This window comes from Barbatula barbatula (assembly GCF_947034865.1).
Source record: "Barbatula barbatula genome assembly, chromosome: 1".
NCBI lineage: Eukaryota > Metazoa > Chordata > Actinopteri > Cypriniformes > Nemacheilidae > Barbatula > Barbatula barbatula.
Genome location: NC_136766.1, coordinates 36,352,865 through 36,379,581, shown reverse-complemented (window position 1 = coordinate 36,379,581; position 26,717 = coordinate 36,352,865). Strand labels below are relative to the sequence as shown.

Genomic DNA, 26,717 nt, shown 5'->3' with positions numbered 1-26,717 from the left:
AGATTATTCCTCAGACTATAATCGTACCAAAAAACTAATTGTGGCCAGCACCACCCGGTCCTGAAGATTCTTCCTCTACAATATTAGGAAAATTATACCTTTCCTATTCAAGCATCCTACGCAAGTCCTAGTCCAGGCTCTTGTTCGGTCCAGACTGGACTATTGTACAACCAAACCTCCACGTATGATCCAGAATGCAGCAGCAAGAGTGGTCTTCAATGAACCCAAGAGAGCACACGTCACTTCTCTCTTCATTAAGTTACATTAGCTCCCTATAGTCGCTCGTATTTACATTTACAAATGTACATCGTATCAAATTCAAGACTCTGCTCTTGGCCTACAAGACCACCACTGGTTAGGCTCCCCATTATCTTCACTCACTTACCAGACTTATGTACCCGCCAGGTCCCTACGCTCTGCAAAAGAACAACGTCTTGTAGTGCCATCCCACAAAAGGGAAAAAAATCTCACGGACCTTCTCTGGATCAGTTCCACATCGGTGAAACGATCTGCCCGCCGGTACAAGATCATCAGATTCTGTGGCCATCTCTACGAATCTGCTGAAAACAAATCTCTTCCATCAGCAGCGGACCGATAAGCTTTGACTTCTCTCTCTTTTTTAGTCTTTCTATCCTTAAGAAATATTTAACTTAGCTCTGTGTACTGTGGTAGACTATACGAGACCAGTTTTGTTGTGTGCATTTAACTTTTTTATATTCTCAATGTTCTATATATGAAGAGTTTGGTTCCAAAAAGGGATAACTCAATATCAATATTTTTTCTAAAATCATTTTTAATATTGTGCATTCTAATTAATATCAATCAAACTGCAGTTGGTTTGTTCTGGTTAAAGCCATGCTGTAACTGGCCTTGGTGATCGCTACACGGGTTTAATGTCTAATGTCTTCAAACTATAGTGGTCGGAAAGCGGTGTGTTTACGACCAGCCATTACATACTAATGTAAGTCTTATTAAGTTTTAAGTCCACTGGTGTGGATGTAAATGGAGTTATAGTTACACTTATCATTATAATGTGAACTAGGGCGGGATTAATTCCAAGCAGAATGTAAATAAGTGGGCGTGGTTAACTTTGGATATTTTGATGAAGGAACATGTTCTTATTTTATTTCCTCATTCAGCACAAGCACAAGTCCTCTCACACGTCACGCTTGTGCTGGGATTGAGTGGATACTCGCAGATGTCAGATCGCTGTGCAAAGCTGATAATAGATGTCAATTATTCCATCTCTCGATAAAGCAAAGACAAGCATGAGGATAAAAAGTCCCAACACAATAAAGGGCATGTAATACAGACCCCATGAACACCGGTTTATAACACCAGTCATATACTGTATTCTCATTGTTATACATATTGTCTATCTTCCAACTGTGTGTATATATATATATAAAATATAGACTAAAAGATACATAACTGGTAATTCACCTGATATTTTAAGTGCATTTTCATAACTTGCCTACATTTTAACTGAGCATTAAATGAATTGTAATACAAACTAATTCTCAGAAAGATGAGGCATAAGATATACAATTATAATGGGAGATTGTTACAGTGAAATAAAATGACTTCAGTCATTCGCCCAACCCTAATGTGAAAGGCGCTTTACAAAACAATAGGCCACAAATAAAGTGTGCTTCAGCATCTACACATTTATTGATGTAGTTAACATAAAAAAGCAAACAATTCCAAACGTAAAAATACACGTACATCTCGTCTCATTTAAATGCTTAACATAAGATACTTAACACAAATGAAGGGAAAAAGTCATGCTGTACAAGTTTAAATAAACAATCATTCACACATTATGCAATGGATCACACTGCAGACGTTCTTGAGCTCGGCATCAGACATCACAGTTCATTCACTCAGTTTTAACATTAAACCAAATGAACAGAAGATTAAACCAACACAAATCTCAGAGCACTTCAAATGTGGTGCAGAAAGCACAAGTCCAGAGCGACTGTGAACACGGAGTGATCACAATCACAAGATTATGACATCATCATCACCAACAAATGAAGCTCCTGCCTTTAAACACAAAATAAAACATGCGGCACATCTTCAAACCACATAAATATACAGCATCTGAAACCAAAGGAAATTTAACCCAAAGTGTCCACACTTCTCTTAATATAAGACAACATAACCAAACCTGCTACAATTATATCAAATGCCTCTTCCAAATGATAAAAAAACATTAATACTCTTGTACGAAGTCATCCTCAAACAAAACCAGGTCAAATGAAAAATCACCTGCAGGAACAATACAATTGGAGTTTCTCACCCTGCGTTTCTAAAGAAAAATAAAAAGCAACTTAAATGAACTTGCAGTATTTCGTGGAAAACACGGCCAGTCTTAATTCTTGATACAAACACCTCGTGAGGTCTCTATATTGTTTTACAATGTTATCATTTACCAAACATGGAGCATTACAACCTTTCTGTGAAAGTTTCAAAAGCTCATGAGGCGTCACAAAGATGAAAATACTTACACTACAGCATTTCTAGTAAAAATAACCACAAATGCTTATTTTTATAAAAATAGATACTTTTAAACCTCAGAGGTTTGCAGCAATTCGGCAATTGAGTTAAGATTTTTATTCTGCCTTTGTTTTAACATTAACAAGCAACTACAGAAAAACAACTCAATAACAATTCAAAGGTGTTACCCAACTAAGAGATGTAGAATGAAATACAAGAAATCAAAAGTCAACTGAAAACCAAAACACACACGGTCTTGTACTGATCTTCAAACTAATGCTTTTAAAAGAAACTCAAAGCTTAAAAAGAAAAAAAACAATCGCAAAAATACCTTATTTTCTTTTGTGGCGTTTAAAGTTGTGTGTGTTCACTTGTTCAAGCTTTGTGGGTTTTGTTAGTTTTGAAAGAGACCTGTAAAACTCTGTCGCCGAGTCGATACCCGTTCAGACTGGCGATTGCTACAGCGGCTTCGTCGTAGTTTGTCATGGTGACAAAGCCGAAGCCTTTGCATTTGTTGGTGTTGAAGTCTCGTATGACCTTTACGTTAGTCACGGCACCGAATGGACCGAACATCTGCCAGAGAACGCTCTCATCCGCGTCTGGAGCCAGATTATACACAAAAATACACCAACCTGCGCCAGCGTGACCTGGAAGATTCATGCCCGCCAGGCTGGTGACCCCGTCAATGTTCACTGGTGAGAATCTACTGCCAAAACAAACAAAATACTATGTCAGTAAAAGCCATGATAGACAGATTTGACTGAATCTTATTATTTGTTTCGACAAAATAAAATTATGACTAAAGCAATGATACTATCCTGTTCCACTGGGTTAGAAACATGCTCCGATTGTTGTACATCTTTGAGAACAACTATACGTCACTCAGACATGTGACTGGCCAAACTTTCTCATTAAGCAACTTTAGCTTATTTAACGAACAAGTTATTAAAATAACCTTTAATGTCAATAACAATGTGTTATAGTGTCAATTACCGGTCAACATCATGACAGAGGACAAATTCTTTAAGCAACGATTGTGAACAATTATAATATTATAATGACCCATTTTAGTTTTATCACAAGAGATTTCCGCAGTTTAAAGATCCTGTGTATGACATTAAGTAAAATCTAGTGGTGAGGTTGCGAACTGCAACCAACGGCTCACTCCACCCCTGCCTTCTGTAGAGCTACGGTGGCTGACACAGAAGTTTTCCCTTCTTTGCCAAAGGAGATCATTTATCTACAAAACTCTCTCTGTAGATCAGGGGACCTGCAGTGTATGTAGATAGAAAAAGATCATTCTAAGGTAGTAAAAACATAACGCTTGTTATAGAAGGTGTTTATACACACTAATGATAGATATGATGTAAACCAATTCTGAATCAAAATGTAACACCAAGTGAATTGGTAATTAGGAATGCACATGTCAATTTAGGCAGATTATGTCAACCGATCATTCTTTAACATTGGAAGCAGATAACAGATGTATTGGCCGATAATCAGATACAGATAAATCCACGAGTGTCAAGCTCTAACATGTGCAACACATTCACTCATATACACAGAACAAGCAGATGACATTTAAATGATAGAATTCCGCTTGCGTGGTTTCTTCAATAGCCTGATCTTTATCATGGTTCCCTACTAGCAATGAAATTTCATACCAATGGTGCACCTGCTTAAAGCATCGTGGTTACCAGATACACAAAAGGCTACTAGACACACTAGATAACATGACTATGTTAAGTCACACAGCAGACAAGAAACCACTGCATCACAGCTCACATTCTGTACACACAAGCTCAAATTCAACATCTACTTCTAACCCTTTTTTGGTCATTTTTTTATTAAACTACAGGTGGACTTTGAAAGTTACTTGGCAAATAGGCTCTATGTCACGTTGGCAAATCTGTATTGTTTTAATGTATTTAATGTGGTAGAATTGAGTAACATATGAAGGCTTTTCCGTGTTGTATTTCATCTCTTAGTTCCTTATCCTTATAATAATACTGGACTATTTCTCTTTATACCATTCTCTTTAGACATTGGTTTTCTTAAAATTAAGATTTTTAGACAAAGAAATAATAATAAATACACCGTTGTTTAAAAAGGTGCAGTGCAGTTAACAAAAACTAGATCAAAAGGTTACATGTTTAACAAAGTCTGTTTAGACTGTTAAAGTGTCTCACAGAGGCACAGATGCCTCAACAGGCCATATCTGCAAATGTATTTTTAATTGTCTGGAAGACCCCTCTCCAGCTGAAGTTGTTGCCAGGGTGGAAAAATGGATAGGATGGTTATATTTTAGGTGAGCTTTTAGGTTAGTTATGTTGGCTCTTTTCGTCTGCGCTTTTTTTTTTAATCAAAGTCGACGTACTGACTCGTTCATGTTAATTGGCTCTCCTCTCTCATTCGGCTTAAAGCCAAAATGTTCCCACACCAGTGCTGAAGATTACGGCTTTAAAACAAAATCCATTGGGACTTGTCCTTCCTAACTGTCTGTAGTTGCCATGAAACACTTTACAACGCAGTGGCTTCACTTCTCTTCACCTGTCGCTTTCCATTGACTCCGGCTATCACGTGTGGATAGACACGCTGCCTGAAGCCCCGCCTCCGCCACAGAGAGCAAACGATGCAGCGCATTCAAGTAAAATGTCATTTCACTCCATATCATCCGTTAGATCCACATTATCATGGTCATGAAATCTGCGCTCGTATTGAATTGTTTCATGCAGTAAAATCCAACTCCTAAATCTTAATTCAATCGAAATATTTAATCATGTCCGTCTCACCATCACACTACAGGAGCGCATGAGGACGAGATGTCTCGACTGCATGGAATACAGCATCAAATAGTAACTGCAGCACACATTTTCATTGACATTTGATGATGTAAGCCCAGTATTTAAAGTCTGGAAATCGTTTCTCTAAACATGTTCTCATTATCACTCCCAACTATAATGGTGTTCATAACAAAACATTCGGCTTTTACATTTGTCTCCAAATGTTATCTCTGGTGAAAACCGCCACTGATGAATTATGTGATTTTGGAAAGATGATCATGATCAATGATCAATCTAATTGCTGTAAACCTATAAATGCTGCAGGGACCTTCTTTGGCTTTAATATTATTCTAATTATTAACACTGACATGTGTGGACATTGTGGAGATAAAGGATGGGATCGGGGGGTTTCCTGCAGTTTTATATCATCTTTTGTTATTTTCCTATGGCATCCGATAGCAGTTGGAAAGGAAATGGTATGATCTTCCATACACAGTGGTGCATGAAGTGAGGCTTAGCAAGCGGATTGGATGCCAGGCTTATTAATATAAAGATCTGCATTCATGAGGTGCTTTGCATTGACTATTTATGGGTAAAAATGGACGTGTACAGGGTGGGATATGAAGCTGATTCACATGTGTACACGTGCAGCTGAAAGAGAATTTTGCTTACAGGTGTCTGTACTTTACTGTAGCTCAGTGTTAAGAGCATTGTGTTAACAACGCAAGGTTGTGTGTTGGATCCCAGGGGATTGCAGATATCTGTGTATAAATGTATAGGATGATGCAATGTAAGTTGCTTTGGATAAAAGCGTCTGCCAAATGCCTAAATGTACGCACGGTTTTAGAAGTCTGAATATTTTGGCGTATGCAATTTTTGTCTTTCAGGCGCACGTACACTTTAATTAAGGATCCTACTGACAGTTTTATAAATGAGACCCCTGGTCACAGTAAGATGTTGCTTTAATAGCTTCCCCACAAACGTACATCAACGTACCTCTTGACTCCATACGCCATATTGAGCAGATTGTCAAGCCTGAAACACACATCACATTCTCATGAAATTCAAAGTGGAGTGAAGTGAACAGAAGAGCAGTGAGCGTGTGCTACCTGAATCTCTGCGCTTGCTGTGCCAGAGGTCCTGGGTATCGCCTGCCAGGGGACTGGTACAGGTGAGAGAGTAACGCCTGACTGCTCTTCTGACTGGGGTTGTTGGCAAACTTCACTGTGATGGGTTCTGTTGCGCCCGGCGGCTTCTGCCCGTTTTGACCTTTAATGGCCTCCTCAGCTTCAACACGCCGATCAAAACGGATGAACCCAACACCTCTGGACACACCTTAACACGTTAACACGAGGAAAGACATCATATGCATATAAACCCAACACCTCTGGACACCCATTACAACTACTTAAGTTATCAAACAAACAACAGTGAGAGATCTCCATTGAGCACGAGTATGGATGAAAGTGTTTCAAACAAACAACTCGTCACAATTGTCTAATCTTGCTGATTTCAATACTGTGTTCAAGTACACATAGGAAGTGGGATATTTCCCACCACAAACACAAAAGTAACGTCTCCATAAATTATTTCCGGGTTGAAGTGTGAATTTCAGAGAGAGCGCACGAAGGCAGCAAAAGTTGAGACCTGTTTCAATTCTGCTCTCTGAACTTAACACGCATCTTCGTGCCCAATAAAGCCGTTGTTATTTACGTATTTTCAGTTTCCATTGTCAGTTCTGTTTTATAACAAAGACACATCGTTGTGTTTTTGCGGCTCAGTGGTAGAGCATCAGGGTTAGCAGAGCAAAAGGATGTGGGTTTGATTCCCAGGTAACAAGATTCAAAATGCGTTTCTTGTATGCATTTAGCAGATGCTTTTATCCATTTATGTAAAATCACCAAAGACACCTTAAAGAGCAGATATTTTTCACACAGCCTCCGTCTCCATCTCTGGAGAAGCAGCAAATAGTTTTACTCTTATTATATGGAGATGAAAGGTTCTGTAATACTTCCAATTGAAGAAACCCTGACTCACACATTGATATACATGAAAGAAACTAGCATCTGCACTCCTGTGTTCCTCTTAAGCACTAGCATTAGCCGTTACCTTTTTTGGCTAAAGGTGCAGGCTTTCCATCTAGTGTACATCTTGGCTTTTCCCTGCTGCTCTCTCACAAACGCAGAGAGAGGTGTTTCCTGCACCGGGAAAGCCAGACCTCGTGCTAGCTGGTCAGTACGGACAACATTTTCCCACTGAATGAAAGTAGCAGTTTATCCCAAAAGACGCTAGGTTTATAGTCACATGTGTGTCCTGAACAAAAGTCGTAAATTGCTAAATCTAGTGAAAGAGTTACAAACTTTGCAACAATGGGCGGACAGACTAGGAGAACATTACGTTTTTACCTAGAAAAATATAATGTAATTTGTTAACTTGTTAGCCGTTTTAAAATGTAAATGTATATACATGTGTTTAAACGGTCTTTAAAAAACTGTACTGGACACTTTGTCATTTTCTGTAATTTGAGAAAATCTAGTAGAACATCCAATTGATTTTTCACAATATTAGAATTTTACTCCATTGAAATTAAACATTTAACCGTAACACGTCCTGATTTGCATTATGGGAATTTCCGCAGATAAAGCAATTAAATACATTATTTATTCCAAAACGATGTTTTATCCAAGGAAGAAAACACAATTACATTTATAATGATCAGTTCTAGTGTTATCAAATTGTATGTTTTATAAATCAGATCTTTCACTGGACTATCACTGGATCTGCACCGGCATACTTTCACACCCTACTACACCCCATCAAGAACCTTCACACCCTACTACACTTCATCAAGAACCTTCACACCCTACTACACTTCATCAAGAACTTTCACACCCTACTACACTTCATCAAGACCTTTCACACCCTACTACACCCCATCAAGAACCTTCACACCCTACTACACTTCATCAAGAACTTTCACACCCTACTACACTTCATCAAGAACTTTCACACCCTACTACACTTCATCAAGAACTTTCACACCCTACTACACTTCATCAAGAACTTTCACACCCTACTACACTTCATCAAGAACTTTCACACCCTACTACACCCCATCAAGAACCTTCACACCCTACTACACTTCATCAAGAACCTTCACACCCTACTACACTTCATCAAGAACTTTCACACCCTACTACACTTCATCAAGAACTTTCACACCCTACTACACTTCATCAAGAACCTTCACACCCTACTACACCCCATCAAGAACCTTCACACCCTACTACACTTCATCAAGAACTTTCACACCCTACTACACTTCATCAAGAACTTTCACACCCTACTACACTTCATCAAGAACTTTCACACCCTACTACACTTCATCAAGAACTTTCACACCCTACTACACTTCATCAAGAACTTTCACACCCTACTACACCCCATCAAGAACCTTCACACCCTACTACACTTCATCAAGAACCTTCACACCCTACTACACTTCATCAAGAACTTTCACACCCTACTACACTTCATCAAGAACTTTCACACCCTACTACACCCCATCAAGAACCTTCACACCCTACTACACTTCATCAAGAACCTTCACACCCTACTACACCCCATCAAGAACCTTCACACCCTACTACACTTCATCAAGAACCTTCACACCCTACTACACTTCATCAAGAACTTTCACACCCTACTACACCCCATCAAGAACCTTCACACCCTACTACACTTCATCAAGAACCTTCACACCCTACTACACTCCATCAAGAACCTTCACACCCTACTACACTTCATCAAGAACCTTCACACCCTACTACACTCCATCAAGAACCTTCACACCCTACTACACTCCTACACCCCATCAAGAACCTTCACGCCCTACTACACTTCTACACTCCATCAAGAACCTTCACACCCTACTACACTCCTACACCCCATCAAGAACCTTCACACCTTACTACACTCCTACACCCCATCAAGAACCTTCACACCCTACTACACTTCATCAAGAACCTTCACACCCTACTACACTTCATCAAGAACCTTCACACCCTACTACACTCCTATACCCCATCAAGAACCTTCACACCCTACTACACTCCATCAAGAACCTTCACACCCTACTACACTCCTATACCCCATCAAGAACCTTCACACCCTACTACACTCCATCAAGAACCTTCACACCCTACTACACGCCTACACCCCATCAAGAACCTTCACACCCTACTACACTCCTATACCCCATCAAGAACCTTCACACCCTACTACACTCCATCAAGAACCTTCACACCCTACTACACTCCTACACCCCATCAAGAACCTTCACACCCTACTGCACTCCATCAAGAACCTTCACACCCTACTACACGCCTACACCCCATCAAGAACCTTCACACCCTACTACACTCCATCAAGAACCTTCACACCCTACTACACTCCTACACCCCATCAAGAACCTTCACACCCTACTACACTTCATCAAGAACCTTCACACCCTACTACACTCCATCAAGAACCTTCACACCCTACTACACTCCATCAAGAACCTTCACACCCTACTACACTCCTACACCCCATCAAGAACCTTCACACCCTACTACACTCCATCAAGAACCTTCACACCCTACTACACTCCTACACCCCATCAAGAACCTTCACACCCTACTACACTTCATCAAGAACCTTCACACCCTACTACACTCCATCAAGAACCTTCACACCCTACTACACTCCATCAAGAACCTTCACACCCTACTACACGCCTACACTCCATCAAGAACCTTCACACCCTACTACACGCCTACACCCCATCAAGAACCTTCACACCCTACTACACTCCATCAAGAACCTTCACACCCTACTACACTCCTACACCCCATCAAGAACCTTCACACCCTACTACACTTCATCAAGAACCTTCACACCCTACTACACTCCATCAAGAACCTTCACACCCTACTACACTCCATCAAGAACCTTCACACCCTACTACACTCCTACACCCCATCAAGAACCTTCACACCCTCCTACACCCCATCAAGAACCTTCACACCCTACTACACTCCATCAAGAACCTTCACACCCTACTACACTCCTATACCCCATCAAGAACCTTCACACCCTACTACACTCCATCAAGAACCTTCACACCCTACTACACGCCTACACCCCATCAAGAACCTTCACACCCTACTACACTCCATCAAGAACCTTCACACCCTACTACACTCCTACACCCCATCAAGAACCTTCACACCCTACTACACTTCATCAAGAACCTTCACACCCTACTACACTCCATCAAGAACCTTCACACCCTACTACACTCCATCAAGAACCTTCACACCCTACTACACTCCTACACCCCATCAAGAACCTTCACACCCTCCTACACCCCATCAAGAACCTTCACACCCTACTACACTCCATCAAGAACCTTCACACCCTACTACACTCCTACACCCCATCAAGAACCTTCACACCCTACTACACTCCATCAAGAACCTTCACACCCTACTACACGCCTACACCCCATCAAGAACCTTCACACCCTACTACACTCCATCAAGAACCTTCACACCCTACTACACTCCTACACCCCATCAAGAACCTTCACACCCTACTACACTCCATCAAGAACCTTCACACCCTACTACACTCCATCAAGAACCTTCACACCCTACTACACCCCTACACCCCATCAAGAACCTTCACACCCTCCTACACCCCATCAAGAACCTTCACACCCTACTACACTCCATCAAGAACCTTCACACCCTACTACACTCCTACACCCCATCAAGAACCTTCACACCCTACTACACTCCATCAAGAACCTTCACACCCTACTACACGCCTACACCCCATCAAGAACCTTCACACCCTACTACACTCCATCAAGAACCTTCACACCCTACTACACTCCTACACCCCATCAAGAACCTTCACACCCTACTACACTCCTACACCCCATCAAGAACCTTCACACCCTACTACACTCCATCAAGAACCTTCACACCCTACTACACTCCTACACCCCATCAAGAACCTTCACACCCTACTACACTCCATCAAGAACCTTCACACCCTAAAATGTTTAATATACTTGAAATGTTACACATGTTGGTAATGTGTTATTAATTGACCTGATGAAAACTTAAGCCCTATTCACACAGGATTAGCATAACCTGGGGACCTCTAGTCATTTGTAATATGAAATTAAATGAAATGGAAGGAAACTATAAACCGATTTCAAATCTCCCTTCCCTGTCAGAAATACTAGAAAAAGTAGTGTGCACTCAGTTGTGCTCTCGCTTACAAAATAATGACATACAGTAAACATTTCAGTCAGGCTTTAGACTGCATCATAGTACTGAAACAAGGTACTGAACAATGGTTCAGATCTCACTTATCAGACAGACATCAATTTGTACATTTAAATAGGGAATCATCAAATCTAACGAAAGTAAATTATGGATTACCTCGGTTCTAGGACTCTTGCTATTCTCCATATACATGCTGCCCCTTGGAATCATTACTAAAATGGAATTAATTTCCAAAGCTATGCAAATCTTACTCCATAACTCCACAATCTAAACTCCAGAGTCATATTTATTGAACAGCTGTCCTTCAATGATCACATTGCAAAGACAACACGATCCTGTCAATATGCCTTATTCAACATTAGAAAAGTCAGACCCTACCTCACTGAGCATGCGGCACAACTCCTTGTCCAGGCACTGGTAATCTCAAGGTTGGATTACTGCAATGCTCTCCTTGCTGGTCTTCCTGCAAGGGCCATCAAACCACTTCAGCTGGTTCAGAACGCAGCAGCACACCTTGTCTTCCAACAGCCCAAAAGGGCTCATGTGACACCCCTTCTCATCTCTCTCCACTGGCTACCGGTTGAAACCCGGATCAGATTCCAGTCACTGATGTTTGCCTACAGAACTATCACTGGATCTGCACCGACATACTTTCACACCCTCCTACACCCCATCAAGAACCCTGCGCTGTCACGTTTGTATTTGCACTGACGGGAAATGGCTGTAGATTGGGGCTTTAAAACCAAATCCATTGGGACTTGTTCTTCCTTACTGTCTGTGGTTGCCTTGAAACACTTTACTTGTCACTTTCCGCTGACTCCGCCTCTCACGCTGCCTGAAGCCCCGTCTCCGACGCAGAGAGCAGACGATGCAGCGCAATCGAGTAAAATGTTGGTGACATTTTATGTAAAGAATTTAATAATTATTTTACAAATCAATCCTAATATATCGCACTCATTTCCATATATTGCGTGATAAGTTGATATATTGACTATCGCGACAAGCCTATTTCCTGCTCATTCTCCTTCACAACTCCTTCCTGGTGGAACATTCTTCCAAACTCAGTCCGGTCAACCACATGCGAATCGCTGTCCAAAGCCACACCTCCTCCAAAACACATGAACGTGCACAAACCGGAAGCATGTGAGAACATGTCACAGTACAATATAAATAACGTTACTACAATAGCGAAAACCGCTAACAAAAGAATAACTTTAAAATGGGATTAGATGCAGTATAGTTCCTGTTAGATGCTGGGTAACGATGTAATACATAAAGGTTCACAAACTACATAAGCAACATAATCAAAAACCCATTCAAATCTAATCAGAACATGTACCCACGAGTCCAGAATGACCATGGCATCATCTTTGAAACCCTTGACTCCCGTAGTGCTCACAGCGTGGAAAGCAGAACGAATTATAATCAAAACCGTCCAACACTCCTGTTTTGTCCTGGATTTTTCCATTTCTCACACCCATTTCCTGTTGAAACCTCCAGGAACAGAATCATAAACACACAGAGCAGGAAACCCATGTGAACCGACCGCCAGGGACTGGAATACTGCTGTCACCTATTTGCTGATTAGGTGTTTTTAGTCGTGGCAGTTTTGAAGATTCATTATTTTTAATTCGTCCTTTGCAAGTGCCATTTGCAAACATTTAACAAGGGGAAAGATAGGTACCAGGTGCTGACCTGACATTCTCCCGCTGTGTCTGCACAGCGCATGTGACCACGCTGATGACTTATGGCAGCCCCCCTCTCAAACTCCCGACTCTGGTCAGGATTCGAAACGGGAGGGAAAGTGCCAAACAAACACGCATGTAGGCTCGCATGTACAAACACAGGTGCGCCCCACACAGGAAAAAAGTATAGGGGCCAATCACATAGAAAGCATTTATTGCTGTATGTCGCCCCTCTTTTGAATTGTTTTCAGTTGTTCATAAGAGGTTCAAAAACGATCAAATTAATATAAATGAAACTGCAGTTGAGTTCTTTTGATTAAGTTAACAGTTATCTCATTATTAACTCATCATATAGAGTTGATTTGTTATTTAAAGTTGCTTTTAACGTTTATTAAAAGCAAGTTTTGCTATTTGTACCGGACCTTTGACGTTAACGAGAAATCCGATTGGGACCATTGAATGTAAACTTTGTTCACACAGAGACAGTCCGTCAGGGCTTCTCAGAGGTGCACAGTGGGATGCAAAATACATAAACTGAAAATATACACATGGCCTCGCACCGAGGCCAATGATTGGGCAAATGTTTTTTGGTCCTACGCCTTTCACAGATGATACATAATTATTAAAACAACAACCCATTGATTTCTAACAGGATTTTAAGAGACTTCCAACCAGCATGACAAAAACACTTCTGGACTTCCTACTCAACCTTTAATCATTAGCATGTTGAGTGCATTTCATATTGAATCATGTTTTAATTGGAAAGATGATTTAGAATCAGTTCCAGTATATGTGGCATTGTAAGTAGGGATGCTCCGATCCGATATTTGTATCGGGTATCAGCGTCGATACCCAATAAAATTCTAGATCGGGTATCGGTGCAATTTGTCACAGATACCCGATCTGACATAAAATTTGTGCTAGGCGATATAAAAGTTCATGGAGACACCGGCGCTTAAACGCTCTCGTGGCTGTGCTTTGCGCAGCGTGTGACATCATACGCTAGCAACGTGCTCTGTACGCAGTGCACGTGAACAAGTGAACATAGCAGCGAACAGCATGGAGCGAGCCAAAATATCTGCCATTTGCCATTTATTTTACAACAGCTACGCCAAAAAGTTCCACCGCTGTTTGCAATACATGCCAACTAAATGTTCCGAGGGGTGGTGATAAAGCTTCTAATTACAATACCACTAATTTAATCAAGCATTTACAGAGATGTCATCCCCAAAAGCACGCAGAGTTCAATAAGCTAAAGAAACTAAAACGAGACGGTACGAAGCAGCTAACCTTGGAGGAGACAACGGAAAGAATTCAGAAATTTCCATCTGGTAGTGTGAAAGCAGCGAAAATCACTGAAAGCATACTGAATTTCATTGTTATGGATGGGCAACAGCTATCCGTCGTTGCGAACAACGGCTTCAGACTCCTTATAAACCACCTGGAGCCGCGGTACGACATGGTGAAGCGTAAATATTTATCTGAGACGGCTCTACCTGAACTGTACCGAAAAGTGTGCAAACACATATCCGAAAAAATTAAAGATGTCAATGCGGTGAGTTTTACAACAGATATCTGGAGCTCCGACGTGTCACCTGTGTCGCTTTTAAGTTTAACCGCACACTGGTTGGATGAGAATTTTTTGCCACAAAATGCCATGTTAAATGCAACAAACTTTCGTGGGTCACACACCAGCGACGCGATTGCAGCTTCCCTTAACGAAATGCTTGACAAGTGGCAAATCCCGCTGAGGAGAGTCCACGTTTCTCTTAGAGACAACGCCAGCAACATGAAAAGAGCAATGGACATCATGGGAGTGCGCAGTTTAGGCTGCTTTGCTCATACAATGCAGCTTGTTGTAAACGAGGGACTTCTCTCACAACGCAGTGTGAGTGATGCCGTTGCAGGTGGGAGACACATTGTTGGGCATTTTAAACACTCCCCATTTGCATATTCCCGGCTGCAAGATATCCAGCTCGAGATGAACATGGAACCAAAACGCCTCCAACAAGACGTGTGAACGAGGTGGAATAGCACCTACTTAATGATAGAGAGTCTCCTAGAACAGAAGCGTGTCCTGTCTGCCTATGCTGCTGACCATGATCTACCCACAACACTCACTGCAAACCAGTGGGCCTTGCTTGAAAAAACAAAGACCTGTCTTGAACCGTTTGAGTAGTTAACTAGGAAGGTGAGCTCAGCCACTGCCTCTACTGCTGATGTAATCCCAAGTGTTACTGTTCTTAAACATGTCCTACTCTGGGATTAAAACTATGAAAAAGACCCTCCTAGAAGCAATCGACAAACGCTTAAGCTCAGTGGAAGATGAACCTCTGTATGCATTTTCAACCCTCCTGGACCAGAGATACAAAGACAGGTAAGACTGTAATTTTTTTTTTTAAATATATAAATAAATATTCTGATGCCATATGTGTTACTGACAAAGTTTTTGAGCTGCATTTGTTATTTTCTCAGTTTTTCATGTTCTTTGTCAGTCTGTGTACGACGTATACTAGTCCGTGACTGCCATGATGTAAACTTTCAAAAAGAACTGAGAAAATATGAATATTAAACAACATAGTACATGTACACTATAGATTTTTTTACATATAACTTTTATTTCATATTAAATGTGCTACGTATATCTATGATGTACTATGTAACTAATGTATGTATGTAACTTTTTCAGATTCTTTACTAGTGCAGAGTCTGCAAAGCACTGGCCAAAAAACTGGATGAAGACTTGAAGACCACCACAGATGATGAGGCATCAGACATTTTGGAGCCACCAGAAAAAGCCTCCCGGGCAGAAGCAGCAGCTCCATGCAGAAGTAAGAGCAGCAGCAGCTTCATGAAAGAATTTGATAAAATTCGGGAGGAGCGTGAGGAACCTGGAGGTGCAGCAAGCTGCTCCAGCACTGCTGTTCAAATGCATGGATTTTTTACAGAGGAAACAATCCCTGTCACCCACGACCCATACAAATACTGGGCAGTCAACCGCCAGTGCTTTCCTGGCCTTGCTGTTGCTGCCTTGAATTACCTCTGTGCACCCTGCACTAGCGTAGAAAGTGAGAGGCTCTTCAGCACAGTTTCCTGGATCCTAGATGAGAAGCGAAACAGACTGACAGCTGACAGAGCAGAAATGCTTGCTTTTCTATGCAAGAACCTGCCAGTGATGCTCAAGACTGAGATTGATATGTTAAATTGTTAAACATGATGTTACATTCTGTTTGTACAAATGCGTTACAAGGAGCCGACTTCTGTTAATGAAAGTCAGTTAGATGTGCACTTATTGCTTTTCCCTTAGTTTAATGGGAATTTGGGGGATAATTTGACTTTGAATTTCTATTTGCACGGACTAAACTTTTTTATAGTTATATTTATAAACTTTTTTTAATAGTTTTCTGTTTATTTTCACATGTGCAGTTTTACCAAGCTAGGGAAGCTAGTGTTTTATTTATCTGTTTCTGTGTTGGATGTTAAATTTTATTTCCACTAAACTTAAGTTTAGTTAAGTGGACTTTGCTTTAGTGACTAAAGCATTAAAAAGAGCTGATTCATGTTATTTTATTAATATCTAAACCAGTAAAGCTATTGCTTTTTTGCTCAATTTCAGCTGCTTTATTGCGCATTGATTTTTAAATTATCTTTGCACTTTCTCAAAAATGATTAAGAGATTTTGTTTCCATTTATTTATACCCGTTTATCAAGCTAGTGAAGCTGTTGTTTTATTCAGCTGCTTAATTTGCACTTTAATTTTGAATGTCTCTTGAATTTAGAAAATTTACGATTTTTCATTTGTTGCACCGGTGCTGGTTTAATAAACAATTTACTAAATTTGTGAAACATTTGTTTGTTATTTTGTTTTACGAGGTCAGGAAATTTACGTTAAGTCGAGCCTGATGTCTTACACAGCAATGCACATAGTTTATTAAGTAATTGTGCACTTTAAAAATGTTACCTTAGTATCGGATCGGTACTCTGTATCGGCCAATACTGAATCTCAGGTATCGGAATCTGTATCGGAAGCTGGATCGGAGCATCCCTAATTGTAAGGCTACTTGTTAGTTACTTGCAAGTATTTCTGCTCAAGAAAAATTATTTTCAGTTATTGCATTTTTTAAATATTAAAATAGACCTCTAGGACTTCGCTTTAGCACCAGAGCCTATAACACATTCAGTTTCATACATTTAGTGGCAAAATATCAAATAAATGGGCTGATAACACATTCGATGTTAACTTTTTATATAGATCTTTGACTAGGCTCAACAGCTTAAATATTTAATTAAAAAAGTATTTTCCAGACCTCTGCCACAATGAAAACATTAGAGACCGCAACTCCCCAAACTTACTTGCGCTAACTCCTGTTTAAAAGCTGTGGTTTTAATTCACAATTGTTAGTGTTATTCACTTTGTGCTCTAATGTTTTCTCTCTGGTGAATGAGACATGATTGTATTGGAACTGATCTGAACCAATAGCTTCTCGTCTCTGCACTTTCACGTGTCTCTGAGGGGGCTTGGCTTTGGATAGCGATTCACAGGGAGGGAGGAGTCATGTGGTTTCACTGCTAGCAGGCAAGCGTTAACATTTTCAAGAAAGACTACTCGGCTTTTAATTACAATTTTGTAATTGTCTGACAAGAAAAACTGAAAATACGTCTAAGAGAACCACTTTAATGGGCAGGTAGTTCCATTAAAATACAGTATGTGACAGTTCAGAAACTTGAAGCAAAAGTGCTAACAGTTGTCTGACTCGGAGCACAAATGCAATGTGATGTCACAAATAAGCATGTCAAGAATCAATTCTGAATCAAATCTTGAGAGACTCTGATGTCTAGTCTCATCTCACCTGTGACCTGGTCAAGAAGAATTCTGGAGGTGATGATGCGTCCGTACTGGGAAAAAAGCTGCTCCAACTCTTTCTGTGTCATGGTTTTAGGCAGACCACTCACATACAGGTTAGCATCACGAATGGACGCAGAGCTCGGTCGAGCGTACGACACCTTAACAACACACAACACCGAGCATTTACTGAGAGTTAGACACACAGGTAGATAGGGTCAGAGTGAAGTATGGTTCTTACCTTGATGGTTTTGGTCTGTAGTCTCAGTCCATTTAAAGTGTTGATGGCTTTCTCTGCGTCTTTAGGCTCAACATAATTCACAAAGCCATAACCTAAACTCTGACCTGAACACACACACACGGTCAAACTTCAGAAATGGTTTTTTGAAATGTTCAAAAACATATCACAATTCAGGTATTTAAAAAAACTGTAAAATCCACACACGCCCCACCTACCAATGATACACGTTTCATAAAATCCCCTAACTTGACAGATACTTACAGTAAAGGGTTTGATAGAGCTTCAGCTCCATGGAGAGTACCTGTGATTTTGTCCCGCACGAGTTTGCAGGACTCAATCTCTCCAATGCTGCCAAACAAACTCTTCAGCTCCTCCTGAGTCATGTTTTGAGGGAGGTAGTTTACAATGAGGTTGGTTTTACTGTCCTCGCCGCCGTCGGGCGTCTCAGCAGGTGATGTGCAGTTATTGGAGATGCTGTTGGGACCGTTGCTGGTGCAGTTGGGCCCGTTGGACAGCTGCGTCTCCATGGCAGCGATCACCTGCTACACAAACACATAAGAGGGACAGTTGAACAGAAGGTTTCTATGAGCACCACGATCATCTCCAAACGTCATTCACACTTTTACACACTTAACACCAGCACATGACATCCGGTCACAAGACGCTTTCATAAATGATGTTAATGTCTCTGAAAGCATCGCTGCATGACAATAGGTTAAAATTGTTGTTCAAGTAATAACGGCGTGTTTAAGGGATGTTAATGATTCATTGTCGATAGTGGTTTAGGCGAAACACCAAAGATATTAATATTAACAAGATGCGCTACTGCCGTAAGAATGAATAGCAAAGTATGCAGCCCTCAATATGGCCGCTCTAGGGAAGAAATTTCTGCCATCCAGTAAAACAAGCCAATCAGCAATCAATAAAGAATGACGATTCTCTGAGGCGTGGGTCACGTGAGGCGCCTGCCAGCCTGTGCGCAGCCATGCTGTTAATGCACAAAACACAGAAATAAAAGAAAATTCACACTCGAGCTGCTGCCGTCGTGAGGCGCGATGATTGACAGGTGACGAAGGCAGAGGAGAGCCTTTGCTTTAAGAAACAAAACTTTTATTAACAAAGATCTAATGCTGCTGATCAAATTAAGAGCTATAGATGCAAACCGTCATTGCCAATTATATTTTATGTTTTAGCTAAGGTGTGGTGTTATCGCTAACGTGAGCAGTCAAGAGCTTATTAGATCAGCACTTTACTCTTCACCGGTGCTCAATGAGTCTCTGCGGAAAACTCTTGAATTCTGCAGCTTGTTATTGATTAGTATAGACAACAATTTGAGATTCTCTGCATTTGAAATGAACATGAAATTACTTTGACGATTAATTGTCTGATAAATCATTGACATTATGACCATTAATTGTCTGTATTAGGGCTTTGACATTTCATTCTCATACATTCTTTATTCGGCATTAAAACTACCATATTTTTCTTAATATAAGACGGTTTTATTTTCTCTTATAAAATGGGGTCATCATATATTTAAGGATTATAATACATGTCAATAATACAGCCGCCAAATACGTGTAAAACGAGTTTGATCAGGAGAGAATTGAAACACCCATTAAAATGCTAGCAGTCATAGAAAAGCCTTTAGTCTGCATTTATTCAAAACTACAATAAACTTTTACTTCTATGTTAATGACATGTTGGTAGACTGGTTTTCACACCGAGATTAGCTTGAATAATATTGATTGTACTACAGGTTTTTTATGGCATATGCTTTCATGTTTTTTTTAAGTGATTGTTGGTATAATGTACCAGTATTATCACACCTAAGTTACAATACACTACAATATGCAGGCACTGCAGCTCCCTCTTGTGTCTTTTATAGAGATGTGCAATAAATGAGATGATTGAATTGCATGTTGACCGGGCTCCAGACAAAAAAAAAATCAGTCAGAGCCATCGGCTCCTACATGGGGGAAAAAGAGCCACAAAACATTTCATTTTTAAATCACATACTTTTTGTTATCCTGTTGTTTTTCCTCATAATCATTAGAATTCCGCTGAATAGTTTTAAATGTATTTACCTTTGTACACAAATATAAATGTGTTTTAAATAGTCTTTAAATGCAGATGACAGCAGATTTGGTTCTGGTTATTTAAAAAGAGGCGGAGAAGTGTTGTTGTTGATCGATGCTAAAACCAAATTACTCTGAATTCATTTGAACTAGCAGAAAATGTGCATGTCGACTTGTATTATTTAAACTGTACATTTTATTATTTATAGAGGGCTTAATATTACGTTATTATGCTGATTTTAGGTTTGCCCATGATCACAACGTACAGATACCTTCTAATTAAATTTAACAAGAGAACTCGCGTCAGTCGTCCATTCTTGCAGTTTCACTTTAAAGGTGTTGTGAACTGGCATTTTGTATTATTTTATACTGTTGTCGGAGGTCTACTAATTACATTTTGTAGTTTTTGAATGTAAAAACCCTGTGAAGGTCATAAGTACACAAGCACAGATCACATAGTCAGAAAGAAAATGAATAAATGAATGTATGAATGCAACTTTGGAAAAAAGTGTCTGCCTAATGCATAAATGTAAATGTAAGTAATAGGCTATTTTCTAAGGGCGCGGGTAACAAAAGAGTTCTTGACATTGACATCATAAAACCCCTGGTATAATAATCAAACAAATCTAATCCACACAGGTGACAAAGATCTGAAGAAATAGACGCAGTAATGCTCGTTTTATAATTGCCACATATGGCCATTATTGACAATAATAAAAATTCAAAAAAATCCCACAAACCCCAGTCCACGGCTCAGCTGCCCACGATCCACTTCTCAGAAGAGAAGCCACATCACACAGTCTGACTGCCATTACAGCTGAGGACGTCTGCAAACAAATATAAGAGTCAAACAGACATCACAGACATCACAGAGTCAAACAGACATCACACATAACACTGTGTCACCAAACTAAGTCAACACACAAACACTTGAACAAGATGCTATACTCTTTAAAAACACCGCTTCTATCTGCTATACATTGCACTTTATCAGGTGTCCGACATTTTGTAGCGGTGTGAGTGAACCATTTCATTCCCTACATTAGTTCACTATTTACCCACAATGCACTCTGATTTCAACATGCGATGTACAATCGGTCACTCACTATTTCCTGTGATACAACACGTGCCGAACGCTTGATTAGAATGAGCGAGGGATGCATTCATCCGATACTCTGGATCAGAATCGTGGCTTTTTTGCTGGATTGGGTATCAGACTGACGGCTTCCATTCAAATCCTATCCGTTGCCCGTGAATGTTAAGATTAAATCACAGGAAGTAGTCTGAATGTCGTGCTTTATTCCTTACACAATAACTGTTTGATGGATGCAATGCACGTTAAACACATAACATATCTATTCTCTTTGTGTTAAAACACATTAACAAACCATAAAGCGCAACAACAATTCCGGAAACAAAATAACAAGTCATAAAACACAACAACCGGAAAAGGTAGGTCTTTTGTGTGACCGGGGTAGTTACTGCGGATTCAAGCCCAATCAAGATAAACAGTCAGGTGTGTGTTTTCATAGAAAATAATGGAGTTTTTTCAGCACTACTTTCAAGAAGGACATTCATATGGCGTGATTCTAGATATGCTTCTTACATATCATGATATAAAGATCAGCTTGCGCTCTCTTGAAAGACACCTGAAGAATGCAGGTTTATTCAGACGAAAAAACGATTCCCTATTAATCGATGTCAGGAATGCTTTTAGAGCAGATGCAAAACACCAAATTTGAACCCACAATAAGGACAGTACATTATATATTTCTGTACACTGCCACCAGCTGCTACTTGTTATTCTGTACCGCTAGCTACAGAACTGTACTTCCTGTTTATCTTGATTGACAGGGGTTCCGTCCAATCAGCAGTAAATACCCCGGTCACACAAAAGACCTACCTTTTCCGGTTTGACCGAATTGTCGTTGTGTTTTCTGACTTTCTGAATTTGGTGTTGCGTTTTCAGAATTGTAATTGTGATTCCTTCTTTTGGCTTTTAGATTTGTTGTTTGTTTTGCGATTTGTTTGGCACTTTACGGCTTCCGTATCGGGACACATCATAATGCGTCCGGGATGCTCGTGAGTGAAGCGGGTGCATTTAGCGCATCATTCTGTGTCCAGGTGATAGTTCTGTGCAATAAACGCATAGTATTTTTCTCAAGAACATGTTTAAAGTATCTGTTCTTTGAGACTACATTGTAAAGCATTGTCATACTCCAGTACAATTTCAATATTATTTTTATGGTTTTTACCTTTAATAGAGTACTTGATTACATTTTTTAAAAACACTATTCTGCTTTTTAAAAGTAAAAATACTAAGTAAAAGAAAGTGGTAGATTTTAATGTACTCAAGAATTAAAAGGTTAAAAACAACATTTACGAAATGTAGAGGAGTAAAAAGTATAAAGTGTTTTATAATGTATAGGGAAGTATTTTTGGTGCAAAGTAAAATCACTCTAGAGTACATTTTAAAATATCTAAGTAAAAATGCTTAATTACTTTCCACCTCCGGAAATTAAAGATAAGAATATATGCAATTCTACATTGATGAAGAAAAACAGCGCTAGTATCTGATCAAGAGCTCAGAAACTCAGATTTCAAGTATTGGAATCGGATCAGCAGAAGTGTGACGTTAATGCCATGAATGCACGTTTATACACACTTTTGTGTTGTTGTTGATAGTTGTTTTCGTGTTTTTGAGAATAAACAGATTAAAGTATGGGTCTCAAACTCAGTTCCTGGAGGGCCACAGCTCAGCACAGTTTAACTCTAACCCTAAACAAACACACCTGATCCAGCTAATCAACATCTTCAGGATTACAAGAAACTTCCAAGCAGGTGTGGTTTAGAGCTAAACTGTGGCCCTCCAGGAACTGAGTTTGAGACCCATGGTTTAAATTAATGTTATGGACAGTGGTGCTTTATTTTTAAATATTTAATTATATTATAATTAATAAACGTTTAAGTACCTGAACGTGGCAAACAGTTGATTTTCTTTTTATTAAAAAGAATACAAAAACGTGACGAGGTTGAAAATGAACTTTTATAACGCAATCCATAAAGCCGCACAGGTGTAACATCATGTGGTATTTCCGCAACAGTAACTGTCACACATAAGTGATATACAGAGTTTACACATCAAACATTGGCTGATTATATATTTTCTTGTGCATAATTATTAGGCAGCGTTTCATTACAGTTATGAGTCAAAAAAGACAATACAGAAATCAAAAATATTTAATGCACATAAATATGCAATACGAGTGCAATGCTAGAAATTGCATCGTTGAGGCCGTGACCAATTGCATAGCAACATGCTAACTGGGTTAGCAGTCAAAGAAAAGCGGACAGAAAACGGTTTAACTGCAAAATAATGAATAAGATTAAAAATAAGGTCCACGCGCACAACAGGACTTGTTATAGTAAATTCTACACATGTTGGATATACGACAAACAGACTTAACCCGTAACACACGGCATCTGTACAACCATTAATAAATCTAAACTTTAGCTAAAAGTGTCGTCAGCGAAGTTCTCTCGCGAACGGCATTAAACACCGCCAGTGTGCACGCGCATGATACAATCACACGTAACTCACAACACCTGCGCGCGCTGCAGCTATAAGCTAATGCTAACCCTAACTTCACTGAATTAAAAACCTACAGCATTCCACAAACTCACACTAACAAGAAACATCACAGATAAACTCCAGAGGAAATACACATATACAAACTCTAAACACATCAACTTATAACGTTAACAGTAACTCAGTAATATACTAGCATGCGAAAAGTTAACTACATAGAGTCACGTTAACGTTAGGCCTACATTAAACAACCTCGTAGGGCTGTGACGTAACTTCAAACGGGTCATCTTTACAGACTAAACCTCGCGTCTTCAGGTTAACACACAAACCCACGTATCATAGAAGTTACCCGACCCGAGGAGCTCAATTTAAAATCAAAGTTGAATAAAATATTGTACCTACCTTAGTTGCGTTTATAAATTAACGGTGTGTGCTGATGCTCGCGCTCAAACGTTAAAGGGGCGATGGCGGGAAACTGCGGAACTAAATAAACTGGCATGTGAATGATCCAATCACGACACCTCATTTCGACTCCCTTAAACGCTATTGGATAACGCTCGGACATCGAGGAGGCGAGGGCTTGAATCAGCAGGTGCGGCGCATTATTGCCCAGTTACGCGCGCGTCTGAATTCAATTCAGGGTCATAATATAGACTTTAGGCTGCGTCTCAATCACCTCCAGGGGTCGCGTGAATCACTATATGGTGTACACGGGTTGGGGCACTGGCTCACTTCACATTGGGACACCGTTCACTTATTTTCCTGTGTGATCATTCACACCTCTGCACCTCGAGTTCTGTTAGGAAATGGCCCAAAACAATCTACAATTTTGTTTGAACTAATCATTTTCCTAAAAGAAACAAGAATGACTAAAATAATATAAGATGCCGTTACACTAAAATACTTTATTTTTCATTGGTTTCCAAATTTCCAACCATTATAGGCTCCACACTCCAATCCAGTAGGTGGCGGGAATGCACCATTACGTTGGTCTGCCAAACGCCATTAAACACTATAAGAAGAAGAAGAACCGGTCATTATCAACAACCGGCAAACCCGACATCTCTCTTGCTTTATTTTTTGGTACAATTTTGGTTGTTCTGTTTGAACACGAAAGAACACATTTTAGAGAATGTATAAAGCCAAGGGTGTAATTTTGGTTTGAGAAGTTGGGGGTACACAATTGGAGAAAATGTTTTTGATTGGAGTCCTATCACAAATGATCACGGATGACTTTATAACATTCAATTCAATTTTTCAATTCAATTTTATTTATATAGCGCTTTTCACAATTTGCATTGTTCCAAAGCAGCTTTACAGAGGAAAAACAAAAAACCCAAGAAAGGGTAAAACACACTACATGGTGTGTTATATAATAAATCCAATTATTCTAGTAAATAATATCTAATGTCAGCATCTCCTGGTGGTTTATTTAGCATATTTGCATTAAGTGAATGCTTGGCTGAAAAGAAGGAAAAGAATATCAGGAAGGTTATTTCAGAGTTTAGGTGCTACATATGAGAAAGCTCGACCCCCTTTGGTGGATTTAGTTATTCTAGGTGTTATCAAAAGTCCTGAGTTTTGAGATCTTAGAGAGCGTGATGGGTTGTAGTGTGATAGAAGCTCTGTTAGGTAGGTAGGGGCTAAACCCTTTAAGGCTTTATAAGTGATTAAAAGAACTTTAAAGTCAATACGATACTTAATGTGAAGCCAGTGAAGGGTTGATAACATTGGGGTTATGTGATCGTATTTTCTGGATCTGGTTAGAACTCTGGCAGCTGCGTTCTGAACTAACTGTAGTTTGTTTATTGATGATGAAGGACAAACACTAAGTAGCGCATTACAGTAGTCAAGTCTTGAGGTCATAAATGCATGAATAAGCTTCTCCGCGTCAGCAACACACAGAATATTTCGTAACTTGGCAACATTTCTTAGGTGGAAAAAGGCTGTTTTTGTGACATTTGAGATGTGATTTCTAAATGACAGGTTGCTGTCTAATATAACGTCTAGATCTTTTACTGTATTTGTTGGAGTAACAGTACATCCTTCAACTTGCAGTTTATAATCAGAAATATTTGGTTTGCGTGTCTTTGGTCCGATAAGTAATATTTCTGTTTTATTAGAATTTAAAAGAAGGAAATTACAGGTCATCCAATGTTGTATATCTTTAATGCACTCTGCCAATTTGGATAGCTGGGAGGAATCATCTGGTCTTGATGAGATATATAGCTGAGTATCATCTGCATAGCAATGGAAGCTAATTCCATGTTTTTTAATAATGTTTCCGAGGGGCAGCATGTATATGGAGAACAGCACGGGTCCCAGAACCGATCCCTGAGGTAATCCATAATTTACTTGCGTTAGATTGGATGATTCCCCATTTAAATGGACCAATTGATGTCTGTCTGACAAGTACGATCTAAACCACTGTAGTGCCTGTCCCTCAATACCGGTATAATTGTGTAAGCGATCTAGAAGTATGTTATGGTCTACGGTATCGAACGCAGCACTAAGGTCAAGCAGGACCAGGAGTGAGATGTTACCTTTATCTGATGCTATAAGCAGGTCGTTTGTAATTTTAACGAGCGCAGTTTCAGTGCTATGATGCGATCTAAAGCCTGACTGAAAATTTTCGTGCATGTTGTTATTTTGTAAGAA

The 26,717-nt window shown here is 39.8% G+C and overlaps 1 protein-coding gene across 4 annotated transcripts; it reads right to left on the bottom strand.

Moving 5' to 3' along the window:
- Positions 1 to 1,648: 1,648 nt before the first annotated feature.
- On the bottom strand, positions 1,649 to 24,680 carry elavl2 (ELAV like neuron-specific RNA binding protein 2; the record flags this gene model as incomplete). 4 transcript variants are annotated; one of them, XM_079468888.1, is made up of 8 exons in its annotated part: positions 1,649 to 3,205; positions 6,279 to 6,317; positions 6,392 to 6,617; positions 18,159 to 18,312; positions 18,393 to 18,496; positions 18,694 to 18,934; positions 21,211 to 21,297; positions 24,462 to 24,680. In XM_079468888.1, 7 exons carry the CDS (start codon positions 21,280 to 21,282, stop codon positions 2,875 to 2,877), a joined length of 1,167 nt encoding a protein of 388 aa, XP_079325014.1. In that variant the 3' UTR covers positions 1,649 to 2,874. The 4 variants fall into 4 exon arrangements, with proteins under 4 accessions (XP_079325014.1, XP_079325017.1, XP_079325015.1 ...); XM_079468891.1 differs by having other exon boundaries at positions 6,269 to 6,317; positions 24,462 to 24,518; XM_079468889.1 differs by lacking the exon at positions 24,462 to 24,680 and adding an exon at positions 24,312 to 24,445.
- Positions 24,681 to 26,717: the final 2,037 nt, after the last annotated feature.